Raw genomic sequence first — 26,489 nt, forward strand, 5'->3', positions numbered from 1 at the left:
ATTATAGCATTTATTCATAAATATTGAGAATTTATATGCACAGTGTTGACATTAACAACTATACCCAATTATTGATCTATATTTAATTTCTTAAACTGTATATAACTCACACTCAGCTTTAGCAACTTTGCATTTCATTTAATTGGAGAGTTTCCCAGGCAACCAACCATGTGAGGATAGCAATACCTTCTTCTCAGCTGTTCCCAGGGGTAAACAGAGCAACCTAGTAGACAAAACTCTAAAGAACAACGTGCTATGAAGCATTTTTACGATTTTTCAAAACATCATTCATCATTCCAAGATTTAGCCCACTCCAAAGAGAGTTGATTTGTCATGGTGTTCTGCTAATACATAAAATGGTCCCATGCTTTATTTGACCTAATACTCTGCCACTGATTGAAACACTGCCTTCAGAATTAACAGCAAAATTAAACACACACATACACACACACACACACAAAGAACCAAAGGCTAAAAGTTCAATTATCATCACTTAGAAACAGAAAGAATTTTCAGATCTAGATACTTGACTTGTGAGTGAGCTACTGTCCCTAAAGGTAGGGAGATTTAGTATTTCGTTTAAAAGGAAAAAAAAAACAACATTTACCTAGGTTTTATTAAAGTCTCCATGACTAACATCATTTTTACTTTAGGAGTAAACTACTACTTGTGAAAATTTGGGTTACAACAAACTTGCTGCTGGTTAGTGATGGAAAAATACCATTAAAGATTAACTATATGAAAAGGCCTGCATGTTCCCAGGCTAAGCATGGAAACTTGAAGTCCAACATTACCCAAATATGCAATGTCAAAAAACACCTGACTCTGGACACTTTGCTTTCACTAATGGACATTAGCAATTTATCTAGAATTTAAAAATTAATTAATATGATCATAGATCCTAAAGGTCAAGATGCTTTTTTTTTTTTAATGTTTACTTATTTTTTAGAGACAGAGAGGTAGAGTGTGAGTGGGGGAGGGAGAGGAGAGAGAGAGGGAGACACAGAATCTGAATCAGGCTCCAGGCTCCGAGCTGTCAGCACAGAGCCCCACAGGGGGCTCAAATCCACCAACCCAGAGATCATGACCTGAGCCTCAGCAGAAGTCGTCAGCCACTTAACCGACTGAGCCACCCAGGCACCCCCTAAAGGTCAAGATTCTTAACACACGTGAATACTGGGAGAGAAGGACCGGGTATGAGATTAACATGAACCACATGCTATATACACCCAACTTGCAACACTCCTTCACAGCAAGGCAATTATATGGTAAAAAAAATAAAAATAAAAATAAAAAAGTTTCACTGCGAATAACCATTTATCACCATAATATAAATATCTATACATATTAAAAACATGTGCAAGCTTTTTTATAATTGCCACAAAAAATTATAAACCACTTTTACTTAGGAATATTGATGGAAAAACTCCTAAAAATCTAGCAAATTAAATACAATGCAAAAGGATGGCTGCTGGTTGTCTCTAGGGGTTAAGAGCAGCCTTCCAGTGACGGCCAGCAAGAAAATGGAGACATAGGTCCTACTACTGCAAAGAACCAAGGTCTGCCAACAACCTGAGTAAAGTTGGAAGTAGATTCTTCCTGGGTTTTCAGTTAAGAACTCAGCTCGGATGACATCCTAATTTCAGCCTTTGAGAACCTGAGCAAAGAACCAAGTCTCACCATACCTGGACTTTTCATCAACAGAACTATACTCATAAACTAGCGTTTATGAGTGGCATGGACTAAGCCACTAAATTGTGGTTGTTATAATGGCAAGACAAAATTAGCGCAGAGGGCCCAAAAGTAGATCCTTGTATAAACAGAAAGATAATATATGGCAAACGTGGGATTTCAAATCAGTGGGAAAATGGTGACTTAACACACCTGAATCATAACACACCTGAATAAATGGTTATCCATCTTGAAAGCCAGAAAGCTAAAATCCTTTTTACCTCATTTAAAAATAAATTTTTATTTCAAAATATTTTAATAAATTTTTGATTTAAAAAATCTCTAGGTAGATTAAAACTTAAATGTAAAAATTATAGTAAATTTACTGGAAGAAAATTCAGAACACTTATTGTTAGCTGGGCAAAATTGTTAACTTCTCTCTTGCTTAGGAAAGTTCTCTTGTAGTCAGTGCTGGTGAGGATACGGGGAAACAAATCCTCTGGCAATGGGAAATGAATTGCTTAAAATCTCCCCTCCACCAAAAAAAAAAATTTAACAATATCTAGTAAAATTGAAAATACATGTAACTATTGACACAGCAATTCCATTTTGGGGAGTCTTACCTATAGGTATGGGTATACGTACAAGAATGTATACTGTAGTTTTGGGGGTTTTGTTTGTTTTTTGTAGTAACGGTTTTGGAAATATCATGAGAGTCCTTCAATTATGGAAGAGCCGATACATACACTAGGACACATCCACATTACAGAATATTACACATTTATTTAAAATTATATATATCCAGGGGCGCCTGGGTGGCTTGGTCGGTTAAGCGTCCGACTTCGGCTCAGGTCATGATCTCACGGTCCATGAGTTCGAGCCCCGCGTCGGGCTCTGTGCTGACAGCTCAGAGCCTGCAGCCTGTTTCAGATTCTGTGTCTCCCTCTCTCTCTGCTCCTCCCCTGTTCATGCTCTGTCTCTCTCTGTCTCAAAAATAAATAAACGTTAAAAAAAAAAATTTTTTTTTAAAATAAAATAAAATTATATATATCCATCCATTGACCTGAACAAATGACTATTGTGTATAGTTAGAAAAAAAAAGGAAATAACAGAGACCTGCAAATATAAATGATCAAAACCAAAAATTAATAAACATGAATGAAGTACAGACCAAAATGACTGATCTGGATTCAAAGAATGGCAAGAATAACAACGTGGGCACAGTTGAAGTTTCACTTTAGTTACCACCTACCAAAATAGGCAAAGGTATACATAGATCTAGGATGCACATAAGCCGGTGCAGCTCTTGTCACCTCCTTAGTTCCTCAGGAAGACAAGACCGTTTAGCAGTGCTGTCGGCTGTGAGGAATGTGGAGCCTGCCAGTTCACAAGATACTGGAACAGAAGTCCACTGCCTTTTCAAATTCTTAGGCTGGAAGAAGGGCCACATCAGCACACGAGGGTCTACAGATTAGATTATCAAGCCTTGATTAGAGAATCAAGGGCTATCTTAGCATACCGCAGCTCCACAGACCTAGCTTGTATTTCTTAATGCACTGTTGACTCCACAATTGGCCTGGCCTTGGTTTGCTTCACTTAATAACACAAACTGTGTGTATGTTCACATACATTTGCAAGAACATGGATAAAAGTATAGAATTATTTACACAGGGCTATGACTATCGGTTATCGATAGTGAGAATACAAAGGGAATAGAAGATGAACTCTTCTTTCTTATCTTTGGCACAATGAAGATGTATTGATTTATAATTTTTTAAATAAAGTTTTTGAAGGGAGAATTTATAATTAATAGCTACAAATGTCTAATGTTGCCCTAAGCATTAGGTCTGCGTGATGCTACATGATCCAATATTCCATTCAGCCACAGAAGCTGAAAAAACCAATAAAGTTCTAAAATCTACAAGAGATCATTATGCACAAAACCAATTAAGATTAGAAATAAATAAATATAGGGATGCCTGGGTGGCTCAGTCGGTTGAGCATCCGACTCTTGATTTCAGCTCAGGTCGTGATCCCAGGGTCTTGGGATCGAGCCCCACATCGGGCTCCGTGCTAAGCATGGAGTCTGTTTAAGATTCTCTCTCTCTCTCTCTCTCTCTCTCTCTCTCTCTCTCTCTCTCTCTCTCTCTCTCCCTCTGCCCCTCTCCCCTGCTCACAGTCACTCATGCTGTCCCAGAAAGGAAGGAAGGAAGGAAGGAAGGAAGGAAGGAAGGAAGGAAGGAAGGAAGAAAGAAAGGTAAACCAAGCATTGCTTATAAAATAAGTACTAACATTTCTATCATGGCTACTCTTTATGAAATACATTTCCGGGGCGCCTGGGTGGCTCAGTCGGTTGAGCGGCCGACTTCGGCTCAGGTCATGATCTCGCGGTCTGTGGGTTCGGGCCCCGCGTCGGGCTCTGTGCTGACAGCTCGGAGCCTGGAGCCTGTTTCAGATTCTGTGTCCCCCTCTCTCTGACCCTCCCCCGTTCATGCTCTGTCTCTCTCTGTCTCAAAAATAAATAAATGTTAAAAAAAAAAAAAGAAATACATTTCCCAGTGTCATTTATGACTTCTATTTTTCAAAGTAAGAAACAAAAAGTCAAAGAAGGGTTTATAATAACTCAAGGCATGCAATTTTAACTCCAAAGTCATGCCTTTCCAACTATACAATACTACTTCTATAGAAAATTTAAAGTCAAATATTACCATTTAAAACTATATTATTTCTAATTATAAAATTTTTTCTAGAAGATATTAAAAACAAAAATCCTTCATAACAGAGTGTACCTAAAATAACATATCGCACTATGCTCCTTCTTGAATACAAATGTACTTGAAAGCAAACAGTTCTCAAAAACCCTGTTTCCCTTAATGAATGCTAATGAAAAGTTTGTAGCAAGGCAGATTACCAAAGGTAAATATGCAGTAATGAATTCCCTTGGGCCCAGTTAGCATTTAAAACTTTCTGAGGTCATCACCACCCAACAAACAACTTGAATTACACACATAAGCTCACCTGCCTGAAAGAGAAAAACATTCCTATGTATAGTCATGTCAAGATGCTCTGTTTGTGGCTGTCAAACTCCAGCATGCATCAGAGTGTCCTGAACCACATCCCTGACTTTCTGATTCCACAGGTCTGGGGTGGGGGTTCAAGTATTTGCATGTCTAACACATTTCCAGGTGGTGTTGATGCTGCTGGTCCTGAACCATACTTTGGGAACCACTACTCTATGCTAAATCAGTTTATTTCAAAATGTGAAGTTGAAATTAAGAGTGAACAGTTTATTAGGTACCACTCCTGTTACCAGCAAGCCCATTGCCTCTGACTGTATAGACCAAGGCTATGACCAGCGACTTGACAACCTGCACAAACAGAAGTTGGTGGTGAGGCCTGCAGGATCAATTCTTTCTACAGATTTAATATAGTTACAGTCAGTTTCAACCAACATTTCCAAGAGCTCAGCAAGGGAGAACAGTAAGTCCCCGCCTTGACAGACTTCTAATCTTCTTCTCAACTAAGAGGAGAAAACCCTAACAAAATATCAAAGTTGTTACATGTTCAAGATCTTGGAAGAAAGTCAAGTTATCTAGTAGGGTCAATAAAAAATACAGAGTAATTTTATAGCTATCAGTTTCTGAGAATAAGATAGGAACTGTTCACAGTAGAAACTTACAAGCTATGAAAGTCTCCTTGACCTCGATGTGTCAGGTAGCCCTCTCTGAAGCACGATGAGCCCTGATAAAACTTGGGCTTGTTCCAATCTGGGTCATCCCTGACTAACTTACTCAATTCTCTCTGTAAGAGCCCTATTGCCCTCAAGGAGATCAATTCTCTCTGACAGGTAATAACAATGGCAGTAAGATCATTTGATATCTTTGCTGGTTTCTTTGTCGTATCAGGGGCCAAAGTGACAGGTTGGCAGGGCTCCTTTAGTAACTACTATCCTGTGATCTACAAAAGGAGAAAGTATTTTCATCACCCCACATAATCACTGGAAAAAAATATGAACAGTCATAGATGGATCTAATACAAGTTTGGTGATGACAAGGGTCAATTTATTTAGTGGGAAAACTGGATCTTGAATAATGAAGTCCCATAATCCTCTGTGCTCTCCAGGTGAGAGGAATCAGATTTGCCAAATAAAGTCATTTTGGAGTTCCGTGTGCTCTTTAATATTCTCTATGAATTTAACTCCTTGAACTAAATCCCCAGTCGAAGTATATATTCTTTTAGATGTATGCAAGAGGCCAGGCAAGGAGAATATGTCACCAAAAACAATGAACTGAAGTAATTACTTTCGATAACTGCTGATTATTATCATGGGAGGAAGTGCTACATAGGAGTATAAAAAACTAACTTAATAGTATCTTTCACTTCTACCACTAACGAAGAAATCTTTGTGAGAGCTTTGTCATTTTTTAGGACCCTAAATAGGAAAAGGTCAACTCTACTCAAGCACATAGCCCTTAGGCATCTTTAGAAAAGAGTGCTTAAAGGGGCACCTGGGTAGCTCAGTCAATTAAGCATGCAACTTCGGGTCAGGTCATGATCTTGTGGTCTGTGGTTTCAAGCCCCATGTCGGGCTCTGTGCTGACAGCTCAGAGTCTGGAGCCTGCTTAAGATTCTGTCTCTCCCTCTCTCTCTGCCCCTCTCCAGCTTGCTTGCTCTCTCTCTCTCTCTCTCTCTCTCTCACACACACACATACAAATAAACATTTTTTAAAAATTTTTTAAGAAAAACAAGGAGTGCTTAAGCCACGTTTACTCAGTCCGTGACCTGAAAACCAGACACTGGCTGATGCAGGGGGAGAGAAACAAAAAATACTGTTCTACATCACAGAAGCAGCCTCTAAATCAGACTGAGGGAAGGAACCCTCCACAGCAATGGAGGGTCCTCATGTTTAATATCATTGCAGTTGAATTTTCAAAGACAACATGTTTATTTTAAAAGAAGACAGATATAAAATATGACTGTGGCACCCAGATGCATAGTTTTATACTGAGAAGAGTTATTCATTCTTAATGTTTCCAAATACATTAAGTATAAGACATTCTTTAATTCTCTTATGTGAGTGTGCATGTGTAAATATATATATATATATATATATATATATATATATATATATATATATATATATATAAATAAATATATCTTCATCCATTCAGACGCTGAAAGCTTTACCATCTCTCATCTTCAATGTATCTCAACTTTCTCTTGAAAGGACCACACATCCAAATGAGTTACATTTGCTGATGCTTGGGCTTCAAAACTGGTTTAAGCTAGCAAAAGGGCAGGGAAAATGCTGCAGTTGTATGAATGTCTCTCTGGTACTAGGAACCAAAAAAAAGCTCACCCATACTCATGGTTAGTTCCCAATATGCCTTTGTCTATTCTTAAAGCTGAAAAAACATATATTAAAAGTTAATAACAATTTTTAATACTATGTTTTGACACTGGTAATTCTAGATAGTACTCCTAAATATTGAGATGACAGAAAAGCATGTTTTTGAGATTTGGCTATTCAACTCTAATAAAATATTAATTCAGTAAACCTAAGATCATAACAATATCTGCCACTTAGAAAGACATGCCGAGTTCTGTGCTGGGGATAAATATACAGTAACTTTAATCCTTACAACAAAGGACATACAATTATCCCCATGTTAGGATGAGAAAACTGAGGCTCAGAGCGATTGAGAAACTTACCCAAGGGACATAGCTTGGTGAGTGGTTGGTTACCCAAGCGTAATCCAAAGAACATGAGGGTTGGAAGAAAGAAGACGATGACTATAAAAAATCTGAATTTATGTCATTTAGAGAAAAAAAAGAACTAAAGACACACTTCATTTGAAAAACTAAAGTTAACAAGTTCAAATATTTGTATTTAATTTTAAAACATTCTATTGGTGCATTCAATAGAACAATCTTTACATATGTTTGAAACGTGATTCAGTACACACAAATAAAATTTGCTTTTAAATGATTCATTTTTAACCTGACTTCAGTATCATCTGCCCCCACAGGGACCTGTAAGCAGCTAAACTGCGGTCTTTCACTGTTGCTCCTTCATGCATGGCCTCACTTCCCTGCTCATCCAAATTCAATTTCGTGGTCAACCCTGTTATCATTTCCTTCTGTAGTCTCTCTACCCCTTAGCTCTTCTTTCCTCTCTTGACAAAACTCTTATCCTAGTTCTATTCAAATCAGTTATATCCACATCCCTGTTATACTCTGTTCTAGTTAGTACCTCCAAGTTGAAAGTGTCAGAAACGTGTAACATCCCTCACTGGTGTCACTTTAAATTACTGACCGTGGACCACCAGCCAGCCACACCTGCTGATGGTAATCACACAGCATTTGCAAACTCTTCACTTTCCCACTTTCATAGACAACTGTTTCATACCTTCTCCTCTAACTTTCCACATCTCCCTCCTAACATTCTTCCTGCTGATGACCTTGTTTCTACTGTACTGAGAAACCAGGGCCATCAAACCAGAACTTCTACAGGTTCCCCCCATGTAACTGCCCTCCAGCTCAGACCTCTTCCCCCAAACTCCAGACTCCTATATCTGCCTGCCAACGAGGCAGCCCCTCTCTAGATGGTAACATGTACAGAACTGTGCTCTTCTGCTTCCTCTGCAGATTAGCCCTATCAGTTGATGGCAGCTCCATCCTTCCGGATCCTCAGCCTGGGGTCCTGTCCTTTCCTCAAAACCCACATACAGTCAGTCAGCAAATTCAGCTGAATCCAGAATCTCACCACATGGCATCACCTCTACCACTGCCATCTAGTCCCGTTAAACCCTAAGTTACATCCTGAATTTTCCACAATTTAAAACTCTCCAGAGGCTCTCATCTTAATTATGACAAGAGCTGGCAGCGTCACGTGTACCTGCCTCCCAAACTCCTCTCCAATCTTTTTTTTTAGTGTTTATTTGAGAGACAGAGCACAGATGAGCAGGGGAGGGGCAGAGAGAGAGAGAGAGAGAGAGAGAGAGAGAAGGAGGGAGGGAGGGAGAGAGAGACAGAATCCCAAGTGGACTCCATGCTGCCAGCACAGAGCCCGACGCGGGGCTAAAACTCCCCAATGGAAGATCCTAACCGGAGCGAATATCAAAAACCAGATGTTTACCCGACTGAGCCACCCAGGTGCCACAGTCCTCTCCAATCTATTGCTCCTCCCCTCCTTCATGCCACCTGCCACAGGCTCACCTCAGCCATCCCTGTTCTCCTTCCCAGTTTTATTTTTCATAGAACTTTTGCATCACTTTCCAACGTCATAAAATTATTTTTGTATTTTAGCTCTTGTCTCTCCTCTCCATTAGAGGAGGGATTTCTATCTTTTTTGTTCACTCATACAGACTAGTCCTGCAAAGTACCAGGCACAGAGTAGATTTCAATGCATATCTGTGGAACGAACATAAGAATCAGGTACCACCTCTCTTATACTTAGCAAAAAGAGGAATATCTGTGACAATCTTGTATACACCAGCTCCATAAGGTATATAAGCTTAGTTATTCCATGATCTCATTGTATCTTTTATTGTGCATGCTAAAGTTATTAGAGTTTCAGATTTAGGTTTATAGCATGTAACCCTAAAATGACCACTAAAAAGACTCTGCAACAGGTAGACATAAAAAGGGAAATAAAACAAGGAGACTGTATTTTTAAAAATTACTCAGGTATTTGAATTTCTTTGTTGTGAAACTCTCAGGGAGGAAGTTTTCTGAATACCTATTTTTTTTCACATAGCTTAAGGTTTATCCCTTTAAGTACCAAAACAATTTTATCTGGGATGAAACAGCAACATGTAAAAGAATGAAACTGGACTGCTCTCTTACACCATACACAAATAAACTCAAAACGGATGAAAGGCCTAAATGTAAGACAGGAAACCATCAAAGCCCTAGAGGACAAAACAGGCAGCAACCTCTTTGACCTCAGCTACAGCAACTTTGTACTCAACATGTCTCCAGAGGCAAGGGAAACAAAAACAAAAATCAACTATTGGGACCTCATCAAGATAAAAAGCTTCTGCACAGCAAAAGGAACAATCAGCATAACTAAAAAGCAACCAAAGGAATGGGAGAAGACATATGCAAATGACCTATTGGGTAAAGGGTTAGTATCCAAAATCTATAAAGAACTTATCAAAATCAACACCCAAAAAAATAAATAATCCAGTGAAGAAATGGGCAAAAGACATGAATAGACACTTTTCCAAAGAAGACATCCAGATGGCCGACAGACACTTGAAAAGATGCTCACCACTGCTCCTCATCAAGGAAATACAAATCAAAATGACACTCAGATACCACCTCACACCAGTCAGAGTGGCTGAAATCAACAACTCCGAAACAACAGACGTTGGCAAGGATGTGGAGAAACAGGAACCCAGTTGCACTGTTGGTGGGAATGCAAACTGGTTACAGCCTCTCTGGAAAACAGTGTGGAGGTTCCTCAAAAAATTAAAAATAGAACTAACCTATGACCTAGCAATAGCACTACTAGGAATTTATCCCAATGATATAGGAGTGCTGATGTACCCACAATGTTTACAGCAGCACTATCAACAATAGCCAAATTATGGAAAGAGCTCAAGTGTCCATCAACTGATGAATGGATAAAGAAGAGTGGTTTATATATACAATGGAATACTACTTGGCAATGAGAAAGAATGAAATCATACCATTTGCAGCAACGTGGATGGAACCGGAAGGTATTATGCTAAGTGAAATAAGTCAGTCAGAGAAACACAGATATCATATGTTTCACTCATATGTGGTATTTGAGAAACTTAACAGAAGACCATGGGGGAAGGGAAGGGGGAAAAAATAGTTTCAAACAGAGAGGGAGGCAAACCATAAGAGACTCTTAAATACAGAGAGAAAACTGAGGGTTGATGGGGGCTGGGGGTAGGGGGAATGGGTTATAGGCATTGAGAACAGCACTTGTTGGCATGAGCGCTGAGTGTTGTATGTAGGCGATAAATCATGGGAATCTATTCCCAAAGCCAGGAGCACACACTGTATACACTGTATGTTAGCTAACTTGACAATAAATTATATTTAAAAAAAATAACTAAATGGGGCGCCTGGGTGGCTCAGTCGGTTAAGCGGCCGACTTCGGCTCAGGTCATGATCTCGCGGTCCGTGAGTTTGAGCCCCGCGTCGGGCTCTGTGCTGACAGCTCAGAACCTGGAGCCTGTTTCAGATTCTGTGTCTCCCTCTCTCTCTGACCCTCCTCCGTTCATGCTCTGTCTCTCTCTGTCTCAAAAATAAATAAACGTTAAAAAAAAAAATTAAATTAAAAAAAATAACTAAATAAAAAATTAAAAAAATAAAATTAGAAAAAACACAAAGTGGGAAAAAAAAAAACCAGGATGAAGTGTGAAGAGTGTTAAAACCAGGGGAGTATAAGTGTGTGTGTGTGTGTGTGTGTGTGTGTGTGTGTGTGTAGTCCCTGTGTGTGACTGCCTTTTAAAATTAAATATAAATTGTTTTTTGATTACTATTTTGGAATTTATGTGCATTCTTATATACCACTACTTTGGATAATCAAGGTTTGATCCTACACAGACTTATGGTTTTTCCCTCTGTTCTGTAACATCTGGTATTCAGAAACTGTATCCCCTTCCAGATCGTCTTTATTTTTTTCCTTGTTCATGTTAGTGCTTCCCAGGATTTATACTGAACAATTCAACTTTGTCAAAGAAGAATCATGCTTTCACAACATTGTACTTAAAAAAAAAATAAAATAGGGGTGCCTGGTTGGCTCAGTCAGTTAAGCATCCGACTTTGGCTCAGGTCATGATCTCATGGTTCGTGGGTTAAAGCCCCGCATCGGGCTCTGTGCTGACAGCTCAGAGCCTGGAGCCTGCTTTGGATTCTGTCTCCCTCTCTCTGTCCCTCCCCTGTCTGTGCTCTCTCTTTCTCTCTCTCTCTCTCTCTCAAAAATAAACATTAAAAAAATGTTTTAATAAAACAAAAATAAATGAATTTTCCTATATTTTACACAGTTTAAATAAATTTTCTTCTGAGAATTCAGTTCCAATGTTCTAAGCACCATTACAGCAAAGTGTTCTATATAGTGATGCCTTCAGGATGTTTGGAAACACATCCATAGGTTCTCTTTCAGTAGTTGAAGGCCTCCTTGTTTTGAATGCTCATGTCTGACTTTATAGGTTTCTCCCTTGGATGCCCAAATATCTGACTTTATTAAAATTTAACTCACACTCCCAACTCTCTTAGAAAATCAATATGCTTAAATATTGAATTAATAATGACCTCAATGGTCTTCAGGAAGCAGAACACAGAAACTTATGGCTTATGTAGTGAAACCTATTTTCACTGTTCAGAGATCACTTTTCCTTCTATCTGTTTAATAAACAGGCACCAAGGGTTCCCTGTGCCAGTCTGGCACTTTTCCTGGACTGCAACCACAATAATGAAAAGTCCTATGTAAATTCCATGATTCCTGCCCTCAAGGAACAAAGAGCCCAGAAGAGGGATCAGGCATAAACTTCATGAGATTCCCTCATTCCCTGAAATACTTCAGAGATTAACCTCCATGAGACAAACCTTGACATGTTTATGGCCAGGTTTCAGAGTGGTAAATACAAAGAACATTAAAACACTAACCTAATCAATAAACAAGTAAGTTATGATATGAAGCTAGCACCCAGATAAGTGCCCATTTTGAAAACAAGAGCCAAAATACCTTCCTAAACAGCAGAACACAAATTTCATGGCGTGGTATCTTTATTCATCACACAAAGGACAACAAATTCTAGCTCTATGTGACAAGCTGTGTGTGTAAAACATAATAAACACACTGGATTGTGATTCTAAATACATGCGGTAAAAGACTGTTAGTAAGAAAGAGGGGAATGAACTGTAATTATTTAATAGCTGCTTCCCCATTAAGACCATCCTATTTACAGTTTGAACCAATAACCAGACAATGCCTACCACATGACAAGTACTCAATGAATATTAAAAAAAAATTTGTTAATGTTTATTTATTTTTGTGACAGAGAGAGACAGAGCATGAGCAGGGGAGGGGCAGAGAAAGAGGGAGACACAGAATCCGAAGCAGGCTCCAGGCTCCAAGCTGTCAGCACAGAGCCCGATGCGGGGCTCGAACCTATGGACCATGAGATCATGACTTGAGACAAAGTCAGACGCCCAGGCGCCCCATGAATATTTTTAAATAAATTAAATAAGTATTTTAAATAAATATTTTAAATAAATTAACTAATATCTAATAAGGTTCATGGTCATATACTATGCATCCCAGAAATGAGTGTTCTCCAAAGAAGAAAAATCTCAAGAAGATAAAGGTCAAGCAATCAATAAGTGTGCAATAAGTATTACTGAATGATGGGATCCTACTTGGTCTATTCTACCTTGTCTTCTGTAATCCAAGACGACCTAAAGCCACTTACCTCTGCTTGAGATAATTATATTTGTCCTATTGAAGACTTGGGTTGCATTAAACTAGGGGTTCTCAACTAGGAACAATTTTGCCTCCCCAGGGGACATTTGCAGTATGGGGAAGCATTTTCGGTTGTCACAACTGAGGGGGTGCTAATGGATAGGTGCCGTGGATGCCATTATAATCACAGGACAGCCCCTACCACAACAAAGAATTATTGGCCTAAAATGCCAATAATGCTACTGCTGAATACACGTCTAGAGCAAGCCATCACATTTGTTCAAGAGAGAGGAAAGTAGCAAAGTGGAAAAAAGAGCTTTTCAGGCAATCATGGGGTCAAATCCTGGCCCTAATCACTCAATCCTAGTAGGACTTTGTATAATCTTCAGTTTCCCCATCAGGAAATTAATAAGTACTCTTTAGGTCCTTAGGTTTATTGTGAGGAGTTAATGAGAATATATGCAAGGTATCTGGCATAGAATAGATCAGTAAGTGGCAGCTATTCTTACTATTATGGAGCACTTATTAATCATTTGATGGCAACATTTCACCAAGTAGGAAAAGCATTTAAAGGTGATAAGACTTAGCAACTTAAAAAATTCATAATTTAAAGCTAGAAAAGATCTTCAATATCCAACTAAATACTTCATACACAAGAAAACTGAGGTTCAGAGACACTGACTCACCCATTATTATACATCAAGTTAGTGGCAGTCACATAAAACAGTCCAGCCATCCTCTCCACTACCACTTAATTACTCATTCATATATAGGTAGGTTTTTATTAATTCCTAAATTGCACACTTATAAATATGTCGTAAGTTATTTAAGTCATAGTTTGACTACAAGATTTTATGCCTGCTAAAATTTTGTATGATAGTGTGCTTACCCTATGTTTAAAATTACTAAGATTTATTCACATTTGTATCTACCTTAAAATTTTCACAGCTAATTTGTGAGCTCTGCCTTATTTCATTTTTATCCTAATGAAAATGAAATTTTCCTATTAGCACTCACAATGGCCTACTTTTTACTTTGATATTTTATAAAAGCAATATAAAAAATTATTCACTTCTGGTTTAAATATTTGCTAGAAGGGCATGAACAAACACGTAGACACTGACAAACTGCAAATACATAGGAAAAAAGTATTTCCAACTTCACCAGTAACCTTAAAAAAGCAATTAAAACAGAGTATTTTTTGCACTGAATGTAGCAAAGAATTTCTTTATTCATAATGCTCAATGAAAGCAAGCTTTCATACAGTTCTGGGGTAATCTAGCCCGCTTTTTCACTTCTCTGGAGCCAAGAGGTAATACGCCTTAAAATGCTCATCGTCCTCAGCCCTGAGTAGAAAGATGATCAACTCAGCACTGGAAAGGGCACTAATTCAAATGCCGAGAAAAAGAGAAATTGTTAAATTGTGGTGTATCTAAATGGAAATATAATATTTAAAAAATATTCAAATGAATTTTTGAAGTTTATAAGGTTTTATAAGTTTATAAGGTTTTAATCCATTATTTATACCTGTATATCACTATGAACTCAAGTGGAATGAAAAAAAAAAAAAATATATATATATATATGTATATATATATACACACACACACACACACACACATACACTCTTTATACATACAGATTTGGAATAAAATATGTTTAAAACATAAACACTGGTTATTTTGAGGTAGTATATTAATAGATAACTTTTAAATATGTTTTGTAACTGTCCATATCCATGAAAATATATACTCACTTTATCATTAGAAAATATATCTTCATTTCAGTGAAAAACTATTCTAAAACTAATCCCACAAAACATGTCCCATCTTTAATCACAAAGCCAAATGCTTATGGTAGAGAAAAGCATACAAGTAAGTTAATGTTTTGCTTCTACATTTAAGATCAGGGATGGGGTGCCTGGTGGCTCAGTCGGTTGAGCGTCCAAGTCTTGGTTTTGGCTCAGGTCATAATCTCATGATTTGTGGGTTCAAGCCCCACATCGGGGTCTGTGCTGATGGCACAGAGCCTACTTGGGATTCTCTGCCTCTCTCTCTACCCCACCCCTCCCTAGGCTTGCTCTCTCTCTCAAAATATATAAGCGTAAAAAAAATAAAAAATAAAAGAATACAGCCTGTAAAGATGCACTATGAAAATACTTTTATGTGGAGACTCTATATATAATTAATTAATTACAACTTTAATGATCCAAGTAGGTACCTATATCATTCCTCACCTCCACAAAGACACTCAGGACCTCTGGTAAGAAATCTTGATTCCCTAGGCACAAACTCCCTACTGAGAGTCATAAGGATTCATATTTGTATCTTTAATTATCCTCCAAAAATATACCCAAGATCAAAGGATGAGAAAAATGTCCCCCTCTTTTTGTCTTATGAAACACAAAAATGTTTAATTATATCTTTTGAAGCTAGCTCACAAGTAGCACACAAGTATTTGAAACGGCACACAGGAGTCCATGGAATTGTCTTTTTCAGAGACCTTTTAAACTAGACCAGGTACCTGTCCACCAAAACCCAGTGACTATGGCCTGCTCATTAAGGATCTTACCCTAAGCCTGTATTCTCAAACTATCACAGATCAGAATCACCTGAAATTTGTGAAAACATGGCTTCTTCCCCTGTGCACGCACGTGCACACGCATGCATGCCCACACACACACACACACACACACACACACACACTCTCTCTCTCTCTCTCTCTCTCTCTCTCTCTCCAGTTTCAGATTCAAAAGGTTTGCAGTGGGGCCTGAGAATTTGTATTTCTAACAAGTTTAAGTGATGCCAATTCTGGGTACCAGAATCTGAAAATCATTGACCTAGGCAGCTCAAATCTGCTCTGGAAAAACTTATTTATAATTTATAAATATATTTTCTCCATAGATTCATTATGACTAAATATTTTTATGCAACTAATCATTTCTAGCCCAATAGTGTATATGTTACTGTCATTCAAATAATTAGTGAAACTACTCTTTTATACACAAGAAATGGAATATTTTCTGGATGTGTAACCACAGAAACTTTTATCAAGGCAAAGAAAATAAAAGAATGAGGAATAAGAGAAAAAATTAATGGATATGGAAGGGAGTTATTTGTAGCTAAAATGGAAAGAATTTAACTCTGAAAGATGGTATATACTTATAAAACTAAAGGTTAAGTTAATTGACTACATTAAATTGTTTTCCAAAGGTTTTTTGCAGATTATTAACTTGAGTTATAAATACAAACCAAATAAACACATCAAAGACTAAAATTTGGGGGTGTCTGGGTGGCTCCGTTCATTGGGCATCTGACTCTTGATTTTGACTCAGGTCATGATCTCACAGCTTGTAGGATCGAGCCCCACATGGGGCCCTATGCTGGCAGCATGAATCCTGCTTGGGATTCTCTCCTCTCCCTCTCTCCCCCTCCCGCTCCTCTCTCAAAATAAATAAACTTTTTTTAAAAAAAGACTAAAATTTTAAGTCACAGTTTCCTTTAAAAGTATATGGCATCACTGGATATATGAAGACAGGCATTTCTTTAGCTGAACTGTAGAAAGGAGATTTCAGTATAATGGATGAGATTTAATTAATTTCTAAAAACTATTTAAAGATTCACTTCTGGAAGTGCTGGGTGACTTAAAATATGTTACAAGTATTTCAGAGAAGTATTAGTTTACAATGGCTAAAAATGACTTCAGCACATGACTTAATGTAATGAACGCACAGATCACATACATCAACTACAGGTATACCTTGGAGATATTCCAGTTTGGTTCCACATCACCACAGTACAGTAAGCCAATGAATTTTTTGATTTCTCAGTGTATTCAAAAGTTATGTTTTTATTACACTGTAGTCCATTAAGTACAAAATAGCATTATGTCTCAAAGAGAATGTAAATACCTTAAATAAACAATGTACATACCTTAATGCCTGTCTTAATTAAAAACTGATTTATTGCTAAAATTATGCTAACCATTATCTGAGTTTCCAGCCAAGCTGTCATCTTTTTGCTGGTCGAGGGTCTTGCCTCAATGTTGATGGCTGCTGACTGATCAAGGCAGTAGTGGCTGAAGGTTAAAGTGACTGTGGCAATTTCTTAATATAACAATGACATTTGCTGTATCGACTGACTCTTCCTTTCACTAATGTTTCTCTGTAGCACGCAATGCTATTTGTCAACATTTTGCCCAAAGAAGGGCTTCTTTCAAAATTAGAATCAATCCTCTCAAACTCTGCCACTGCTTTATCAACTAAGTGTATGTAATATTCTAAATCCTTTGTTGTCATTTCAATTATCTTCACAGCATCTTCACCAGGAGTAGATTCCATCTCCAGAAACTACTGATCACTGATCGTCATAACAAATACAATAGTAATGAAATATTATAATAATGAAAAAGTTTTAAATATGGCAAGAATTACTAAAATGTGACACAGAGACATGACATGAACAAATGCTATTAGAAAAATGGCACTGACAGACTTGTTCGACACAGGACTGCCATAAACCTTCCATTTGTAAAAAATTCAGCATCTGAGAAGCATGATAAGTTCAAGTACAATAAAGTGAGGTATACCTGAATTTTAATTGTCTTGACATGTATATTTAAATTGTCTTTGGGGTACCTGGGTGGCTCAGTTGGCTGGGCATCCTGCTCTTGGTGTTGGCTGATCTCACGGTTCATGGGATCGAGCCCCACATAAGACTGTGCTGGCAGCGGGGAGCCTGCTTGGGATTCTGTCTCTCTCTTTCTCTCTCTCTCTCTCTGCCCCTCCCCTGCTCAGTTCTGTTTCTCTCAAAATAAACATTTCAGAAAAATAAAATTAATACAATAAATTGTCATTTATGCCTATATTACAAGGTATAGCACATAAACACCAATAAAGGACAGATGAAAGCTGTAAACGGTATTGAAAAGAAATTAATGATATTCAATGGGATTATAAAATGAATTCATAATAAATGGTCAACTCCAACAATCAACACAATGCTACTGACCCTTTAAAACACATTCATCTTGAACAAGAAGTGATGATATAATTAGCTGTTTTCAAACCAGCAATAAGTGCAGCAACAATCTGCAGCTAGTAGAAAAACACAAGCTCTAACAAGTTCAAGTGTCACTGATGCTCAGATTGACAGTCTGCCACTTAGCACAAGCTCTTAGCTCCTGAGTCTCAGCTTCCACATCTGTAAAGTAGAAATAATCATCACCTACCTCACAGAGTTTTGTAAAGAGGTTTATTAAATAATGCACTATGTCTAACATACTGAATAACTTCATTCTTTCAATTAATGTTTGCTGAGCTTCGAGTATATGCCAAACAACGTTACAGATAGCAGAAATAAATCAGGGAACAAAAGACAAAAATCTCTGCTTCCTAGGAGCTTACCTTCTAGTGTTCCTTTATTTTACCTTGTCTTAGGCACAGTGCTGGGTACTTTGAGAATGAATAAAAGTGCCCAGAGCAGGTCAACATACTCAATTCAACAACAACAACAAAAAGCTAACACTAGTGTAATCATACAGTATATAAATTTAGAAAACAGAAAGTCCTAGGAGAGGACATGACATGAGGTTGGAAGACAGAAAGGGAGTGGAGGGTAGACTTCTGGGAAGAGAGGGCATGTTAAATGAACTCTGGGAAATGACAGGAGAGATTTGTAGATTTTAGAAATATTATGAATGAAGGCTAGGAGACTGAAAAGCCCTGTGTTCATTTAAGTTAACAGTGAGTAGTTCAACATGGCTGGAGTTTCAAGTACACATTAAGGAGTGAGGGCAAATAAAGATGGAAATCTAGGTTAGGACCATGTAAGTCCTTACTTACTAAGATGAAAAATTTATACTTATTTTTTTTTTCTTCAACGTTTTTTTTTTTGTTTGTTTTGTTTTGTTTTTTTTATTTTTGGGACAGAGAGAGACAGAGCATGAACGGGGGAGGGGCAGAGAGAGAGGGAGACACAGAATCGGAAACAGGCTCCAGGCTCCGAGCCATCAGCCCAGAGCCTGACGCGGGGCTCGAACTCACGGACCGCAAGATCGTGACCTGGCTGAAGTCGGACGCTTAACCGACTGCGCCACCCAGGCGCCCCAAAATTTATACTTATTTTGAAGGAAATGGGAAATCATCGAAGATACGAAGAGGATATGCAATGGGAATGCAAGCTGGTGCAGCCACTCTGGAAAACAGTATGGAGGTTCCTCAAAAAACTAAAAATAGAACTACCCTATGACTCAGCAGTTGCACTACTAGGCATTTATCCTAGGGATACAGGTGTGCTGTTCCAAAGGGACACATGCACCCCCATGTTTATAGCAGCCCTATCAACAATAGCCAAAGTATGGAAAGAGCCCAAATGTCCATCGATGGATGAATGGATAAAGAAGATGTGGTATATATATATACAATGGAGTATTACTCGGCAATCAAAAAGAAGAAATCTTGCCATTTGCAACTACATGATGGAACTGGAGGGTATTATGCTAAGTGAAATTAGTCAGTCAGAGAAAGACAAAAACCATATGACTTCACTCATATGAGGACTTTAAGAGACAAAACAGATGAACATAAGGGAAGGGAAACAAAAATAATATAAAAACAGGGAGGGGGGCAAAACAGAAGAGACTCAAATATGGAGAACAAACTGAGGGTTACTGGAGGGGTTGTGGGAGGGGGGATGGGCTAAATCAGTAAGGGGCACTAAGGAATCTACTCCTGAAATCAGTGTTGCACTATATGCTAACTAATTTAGATGTAAATTTAAAAAAATTAAAACTAAAATTTAAAAAAAAAGATGATGTGATACGATATGGACATTTAAAGGATTTCTTTGCAAGAAGTTGAAAGCACATTGGAATGGGGGAGAAAAGGCAGGGAGGCTAGACTGAAAAAAGGAAAAAAATGTGCTTCCGAACACAGTTGACTAGTAACCTAACAAGGAGTGGGATTACTAGAGATTTCCAGAGGCATCTTGGAGTGCACATTTGTGACATCAGCAGCACCAATGGCTGGCGAGGACACCCCAACAACCTGGCAGGAACCACGCTCATATTCCACTGTACCTCCTGTCCTCTGCCTGTTACCAACACTGCTTCCTCAACAGGACATACTCTGTCCACACATTCCTACCATCACCCCATCCATCTGGACCATGACCCAAATCAAGCAGGCAAAAAATGTGACTAATTGGGCACTGGGGACCACAATACACCCTCTTTTGCATTACTTAGCTCAAATGAAATGTTACAGTTTGAGAGAAGGAAGACAGCTTAGGACTCTGAGTAAGAATTGTTTTTTAAAATACCACTGCCCTACTGAAAACATTTCACTTTTCACTTTTCACTAGGTCCTTGGTTTAGGAATCTTAAAAGTATAATAATAGTTCAGGGGCACCTGGGTGGCTCAGTTGGTTGAGCACCATCAGACTTCAGCTTAGGTCATGATTTCATGGTTCATGGGTTGAGCCCCACATCGGGCTCTGTGCTGACAGCTCAGAGGCTGGAGCCTGCTTTGGATTCTGTGTGTGTCTCCCTCCCGCACTCTGTCTCTCTCTCTCTGTCTCTCAAAAATAAACATTTAAAAAAATTTTTTAAGTATAATAATAGTTCAGAATCAGGCATTTTTCTAACCTGACAAGGTAGAAATGTTGATTTGTTAGCTGAAGGGCATCACAGGTAAGTAGAATACATGAGAACACTTGTCTTGGAAAGACTTTAGTGAAGAAAAGATATTATAAATTAAGATTTTTAACAATAACCTTCAGTGTATCATTATAGCCTGTAAGGGAAATGACAATGTTTTTAAATAGTGCTAGTTATGAAAACTATATCTTGAAGAAAAAGACTTCACCAAATTTTTGGATAATTTAAAACTGATTTTGACCTTCTTTCTCATAACTAAGCTATTATGATTTTTTTATTACCTTTCCTACATACAGAGTTGAAACTTTATAAATTTGTGTTGCTGACAGAAATATAGACATGTACTCCTCTTCCTCATTCAGACAGGCCTTGAATGAAATGAGTAGATTTTAGAAAAAGAAATTAAGAAGTGTTTAATTAAGGCCTAGTAGCTTGGGCCCCAAGAAGATGTGATCAACCGGACATGAATAGGAATAAAGCTTTCATCAGTCCAACACCGCTTATTATCTCAGAAAACAGCTGGGGGCACTAGAGTGAATGTGACTAGAATAAGTTTTATCTTGAGATTTCCCTTTAATTTCACATGTTCTCACCATCAAATATAATCCGGAAACAATGACACTTGACACGGAATTACACCCTGAGAGTATATAGGCTTTGTGAAAGAAAACAAAGAGAATATCGTCCATGTACTCTTCGTTCTAGAACAAACTGATTTATTAGGATAGCAATTTTTTCCCCTGATAACCAAAATATATTTACTGTAGAAATTTTAGAAATGACAGATGGAATACCATGAGAAAAACAGAAATCACCCATAATCCCATCACCCAAACATAAGTAACATCACCATTTGGTTTACTCTCCACCAATAAAGTAGTTTCTGTGCATTAAACTGGATTTTTTCAAAAGTAAGATTCTGTAACTTTTCATTCCTCCCATCCTAAACGTATTTCCATATCATTAAAAAGTCTTCCTTCCCAACAACTTCACACATTTTAATTTGCTTTCCAAATTTACTGATGTGATGTGTGAAAGTGTGCTTAGTAAACATCCCTCTCCTCCTGACCTTAAAAAAGTCCATTTTTTCCCTCTGAGAATTGCCCATTTATGTCTATTTTTCATTGGGCATAATTTTTCACATGGGTGTTCATTTATGTCTCACTGCAGTTTACAATATCCTTTGAAAAGGGTTTACTAGTATATAAAATATAGACCTCAGAGTTTTAATTTCGGTTTTGGTATCTCTTGGCAACATTTTTCAAAACAGTATTTTTGTGATTATTAAAATAATAGTAGCCATAGAAGATTTGGGAATGTGAAGAAGAATATTTTCAAAGAGCCACAACTCTACCACCTAGAAATCCAATTTTTTTTTCATATATGTCAGTGAATACATCCATTGATACAAACAGGAACTTGATACAAACAGGAAGTACAACAGTCTTGTTCAATGTTTAATTTAGAACAATGCCTAATATATAGTAAGAGCTGAATATGTGAGTAAATGATATTTTATCTTTTTAGAATACTTTCTAAGTAATGAAATTTTTTTCAAAACTATTTTCGAAACTGAATTGCATCAATATAGATATATAGTACAATAATTTAGGTATTTTGCTATTGCAGGGTTTATTCTTCTTTTTCGTATTACATTCATGTTCACTGTAATGAACATATTTACAAATCTTCATATAAAATTCAGAGGATTACCTTGGTATATATTTCTAGACCCAGTATTACTGAGTCAAAGCCTGAAAGGATTTACAGGTTTTAATACATACTCTCATTTTATCAGCTTATATCATTGCACGAACATACCCTTCATTTAGAAGCACAAAAGAAGATTCCATGAAGGTCACAACTCTTTAACAAAACTAGTGTCACTGTTACTTCTTACTCTAATGGTGGCACTAGCTCCATGAAAAGTGTCGTTTCTATGGCTAAGATGATTTCTGAAGTGAAAGAAATCCATCTAAGGTAATAGGAAGGGAATAATGACTTTAAGAGAGTACATTCATATCAAACCTCTTCTTAAGTGATAAGGAAAGCTGTTCAGCTGCTATAACTACGACCAGGAATAGAGACAGCACACACACTATTGTTCCAAGAGTTGATCCACAGATTCTCCTCCTCGCAAGCACAAACTATTCAATGTATCTTCACCATTGCATTGGGTTTGGGCTATTCCCAAGCGATTTTGCTTGTAGCATTTTCTTTGATTTTCCTTCATCAAAAAGGCTATGTCTAATTAGATCAGACAACAACTGAGACATGTACTGAAGCCTTCAGTATGTGAACATTCTTGACCTCTTAATTTAAAAATAGATTCTAACAAGTTTACTTGTCTAGCCAATAAGTCATTTCCTTTGTTTTACAGACATCAAAATAAACAATATCCTATTCAATTTCTATTTAATCATTAAGTAATTGTATTAAAAAAGTATTTGATTCTTGCCATCCTAAGGTCAAGCATTCCCGAAATCCGGTTTTAGACTGCGTAGATTATCCATTTATGTATACAATTTAACAAATGGTAAATTAGCAGCTAGTGCTGGGGCACCTTGGTGGCTCAGTCCGCTAAGCCTCCAACTTTGGCTCAGGTCATGATCTCATCGTGGTGAGTTCAAGCCCCGCTTTGGGCTCTGAACTGACAGTGGGGAGCTTGCTCCCAATTTCTCTGTCTCCCCCTCTCTTTGCCCCTCCCCCACTCGTGTTTTTTTTCCTCTCTCTCAAATAAATAACTATTTAAAAAATTAGCAGCTAGTGTTATTTTTTTTAACTCCCTAAAACTTTTTGCATGTTGCCAATTTGCTTTTCAATATATGTAGTATGACCACATTTTCATAAAAACAAATCATCCCAATATAAGTATGTAATATGTATTTGTAATGAGAACAGAAGAGAGTCCAGAAGGAGCAGACATTACCCCTTGGGGTAGAGTGGAGTGAGGACTCACACTGGGGCACTGAAGGAGTTTACAGTGTTACAACGATCATATGTCACGCACCTGTTCTTAAGCCAAAGATTTTTTTTTATGATGGCACTCTTCAGATATTTGACCTAGCCCAATATAAAAATTACTCTCTCCTCTATAGTTACTTTTCTAGTACAGCAATCAGTTGGTAGACAAAGAGCCCCCATTCTTGTGGATCAATCTTCTAGAGCTGATGGGACTCAGAAGCTTGCTCTCAGACTACAGAACTGTTTCTCCTTGCAAAGAACTAGCATGAAAAGAAGCAACAAGAAACTTTGTGGTCTTATTGAGATAACATTCTAAACACCTGAGTTACCATGCCCTTATGATTAAGAATAGTTTAAATATATCCTTTAAAAGCAGAAAGGCTTGACTCTCCAAACTGGAGGGTTTCACTAACCAAGTTGATGTCTCTCTGCTGTACATAGGAAAGTATGACTATGTTTTATAACGTAAGAGGAAGGATGCCTCAAACCATTAAGTTCTGCAAAGTTAATGTGTGCGGGGACGAACGCGGGCTTTTCTGCAGCGCTCCTTTAAAACCATTTCTGAGCAAACTCCAACACAAACACCTTCCTAAGGAATAAACCCGGCTTTTCTACTGGGTTACAACTTCAACCCCCACTGTCTTCCTTACCCTTGAGACAAAGCCAAAATTGCCTTTAGACTGCTGGATTTCACAATGAGATGACAAGTGTGTGCGCGCATAATTTACCTTTTCACAAAACCCAGCATTCAGAATAGATAAAATAATTCCTCTTTTGCAATCAAAATCAAGTAACTGAAAACGGGGTCTCTCCGTTTTGGTTTTGTTTTGTTTTTTAAGTTCAACAACAGACCTAAAGTCTAGTTTTGAGGCACTGCATCAAACCTGAAAGCAATTATTGGGGAAGCGGGAGAGGAAGAGGGGAGGGGAAGGGAAGGGGGAGCAGGGTGAGAAGTGAAACAGAAGTGAAGGAAACAGACCTAGGAGTTCGCACGTTCACCCTTACCAATTCCTCCATCCGCACACATCACAGCATGACGATCACGACTCTCAAGGTGCAAGAGAAAACCCAACACAAATCCGAAGAGTGGAGGCGGGTTATGCGCCTCTGCCAGCCATTTGCTTTTTGGGGAAACAAAAAACAAGAAAACAAACAAAAAAAACCCACTTCTCAGAAGACAGCCCGCAAACCGCTCGGCTGAAGCCTGAGCCAAAGCCGCGACCTCCTCCTCCTCCTCCTCCCCCTGCTTCTCCAGCCCTCCTGGCCTGACTCCGGAGCAGCAGAGCTTCCGCGAACAGCCAATCGCCGGCAGCCCCGCCTCCCGTGACGCAGGGGGGCGTGGCGCGGCGGAGGCTGGCTTCCCGGCCTCAGCTGTAGCACGGAGCTGCCAGCCCGCAGAGGGCCCGGGCCCGGGTGGTCCAGGGTTTTTACAGTCCCACCCCGGCCGTTTGTCCAGACTTGAAGCGCTTGGCAGTTATTTTTTTGGAGGGGTAAAAGGAACAAATCTAAACTTTTAATGTTATTGTTTTATAACTGGGAAAGGAATTGAGAAAAAGACTACAATTCTGATTTGGCCTCGCTCAGTGTGATGTACTTTGTCCGTATACCTGCCATGGTCTGTGGCTTTAAGCAAAAATATTTTTCTCCTAAATAAATTCCAGCAACCCATTTGGTCCCTCAAAACTTCTGACCAACTAACTGCTTTGAGAAAGGAAAAAAGGGATTTGGGAAAAGACAGCCATTAATGGCAATAATTCAGACTAAAAACTAATAATCACTGACCGCCAATTGTTTTATCCCACTGAAACAAAAATAAAAGGAGCCAAAACCTCCACAGCTCATTTGTACATCTATCTTACATTTTCTTAACTGTTTCTCAAATGCGCAGCAAAAGTGAAGAAAACTAACGATCCTTCAAATGTTTCACTAACAGGGAAGAGCTCTCCAGGGCAGACCCATGGAGCCACTTGGGAGGTTTGCAGACTCTCCCAGACCAGGCTGGAGAGGCCAAACAAGTTCCTACATTCACTGGGAACGTGCCTCTCCCGGAGGGGAGAAACAAGTTCTGGGTGTGGCTTCCTGTGACGGCAGAATTTGGAAAGCAACTTCTGCAGGCAAGGGCAAATCTCTATAGAGTGTAGTCAACCCTGGGAATAAATTCAGTTGATACAAGAAGACTGGCATTTCGCGGCCTCTGAAAATTCCTAGCCTTGGTAGCACTTTTTGCAGTCATGTGAGTGTCCCTAACAGGATTTAGGATTAAACTTAAAATTACATTTTCTATCTGATAGCCAACCTTCTCGAGGAGACTTGAAATTTAAGATGGGCCTCCCAGAGTTTCCCCAGTCAGCACCCATGCTATAATCTCCGTGAAGGGCCTTCCTGGGAGGATGCATACCAGGACAATTCAGGCAGGCCGCTGGTATTTGCCGCCTGTTTGGATTGCTTAAATCAGTGGTTCTAACCAGCTACACCTCAGAGTCAACAGGGGAGCTTGATGCCAAGGCTCAACCCAGCCCAATTAAACTGGAATCGATAGGGGTGGGGCTCCGGCAATTTCTTTCTTTCAAGTTCCCTGAGGGACTCTAATCTGCAACAAGGGTGAGAATCACTGGCTCAGATTTAAATGATTAGAGACAATTCGAGGTTAATATTTAAGTTAAAAATGTGATATTTTGTAAGTAAAAGTAAGTAAAAAATTAGGTAAATTTTTGCAGAATAATGTGAAACATTTGGTAATATAACTTGTCCTTAT

At 38.4% G+C, this 26,489-nt stretch overlaps 1 protein-coding gene across 4 annotated transcripts in view; it reads right to left on the reverse strand.

Annotated features, from left to right (window-relative positions):
* Window positions 1–25,007, reverse strand: part of ATP10D (ATPase phospholipid transporting 10D (putative)) — a 108,743-nt gene extending 83,736 nt beyond the window's left edge. For 2 of the 4 annotated variants that reach the window (XM_053901605.1, XM_053901603.1), the window contains exon 1: window positions 24,714–25,005. In XM_053901605.1, the coding sequence (XP_053757580.1) occupies window positions 24,714–24,751 (38 nt within the window). In that variant the 5' untranslated portion in view covers window positions 24,752–25,005. Of the gene's footprint in view, window positions 1–24,713 lie in introns of all 4 variants that reach the window. The other 2 variants (XM_053901604.1, XM_019412793.2) reach the window with 2 other exon arrangements.
* Window positions 25,008–26,489: the final 1,482 nt, after the last annotated feature.

The sequence above is a fragment of the Panthera pardus genome, unplaced genomic scaffold (assembly GCF_024362965.1).
Source record: "Panthera pardus isolate Hobbes unplaced genomic scaffold, ASM2436296v1 HiC_scaffold_13, whole genome shotgun sequence".
In the NCBI taxonomy this organism is placed as follows: domain Eukaryota; kingdom Metazoa; phylum Chordata; class Mammalia; order Carnivora; family Felidae; genus Panthera; species Panthera pardus.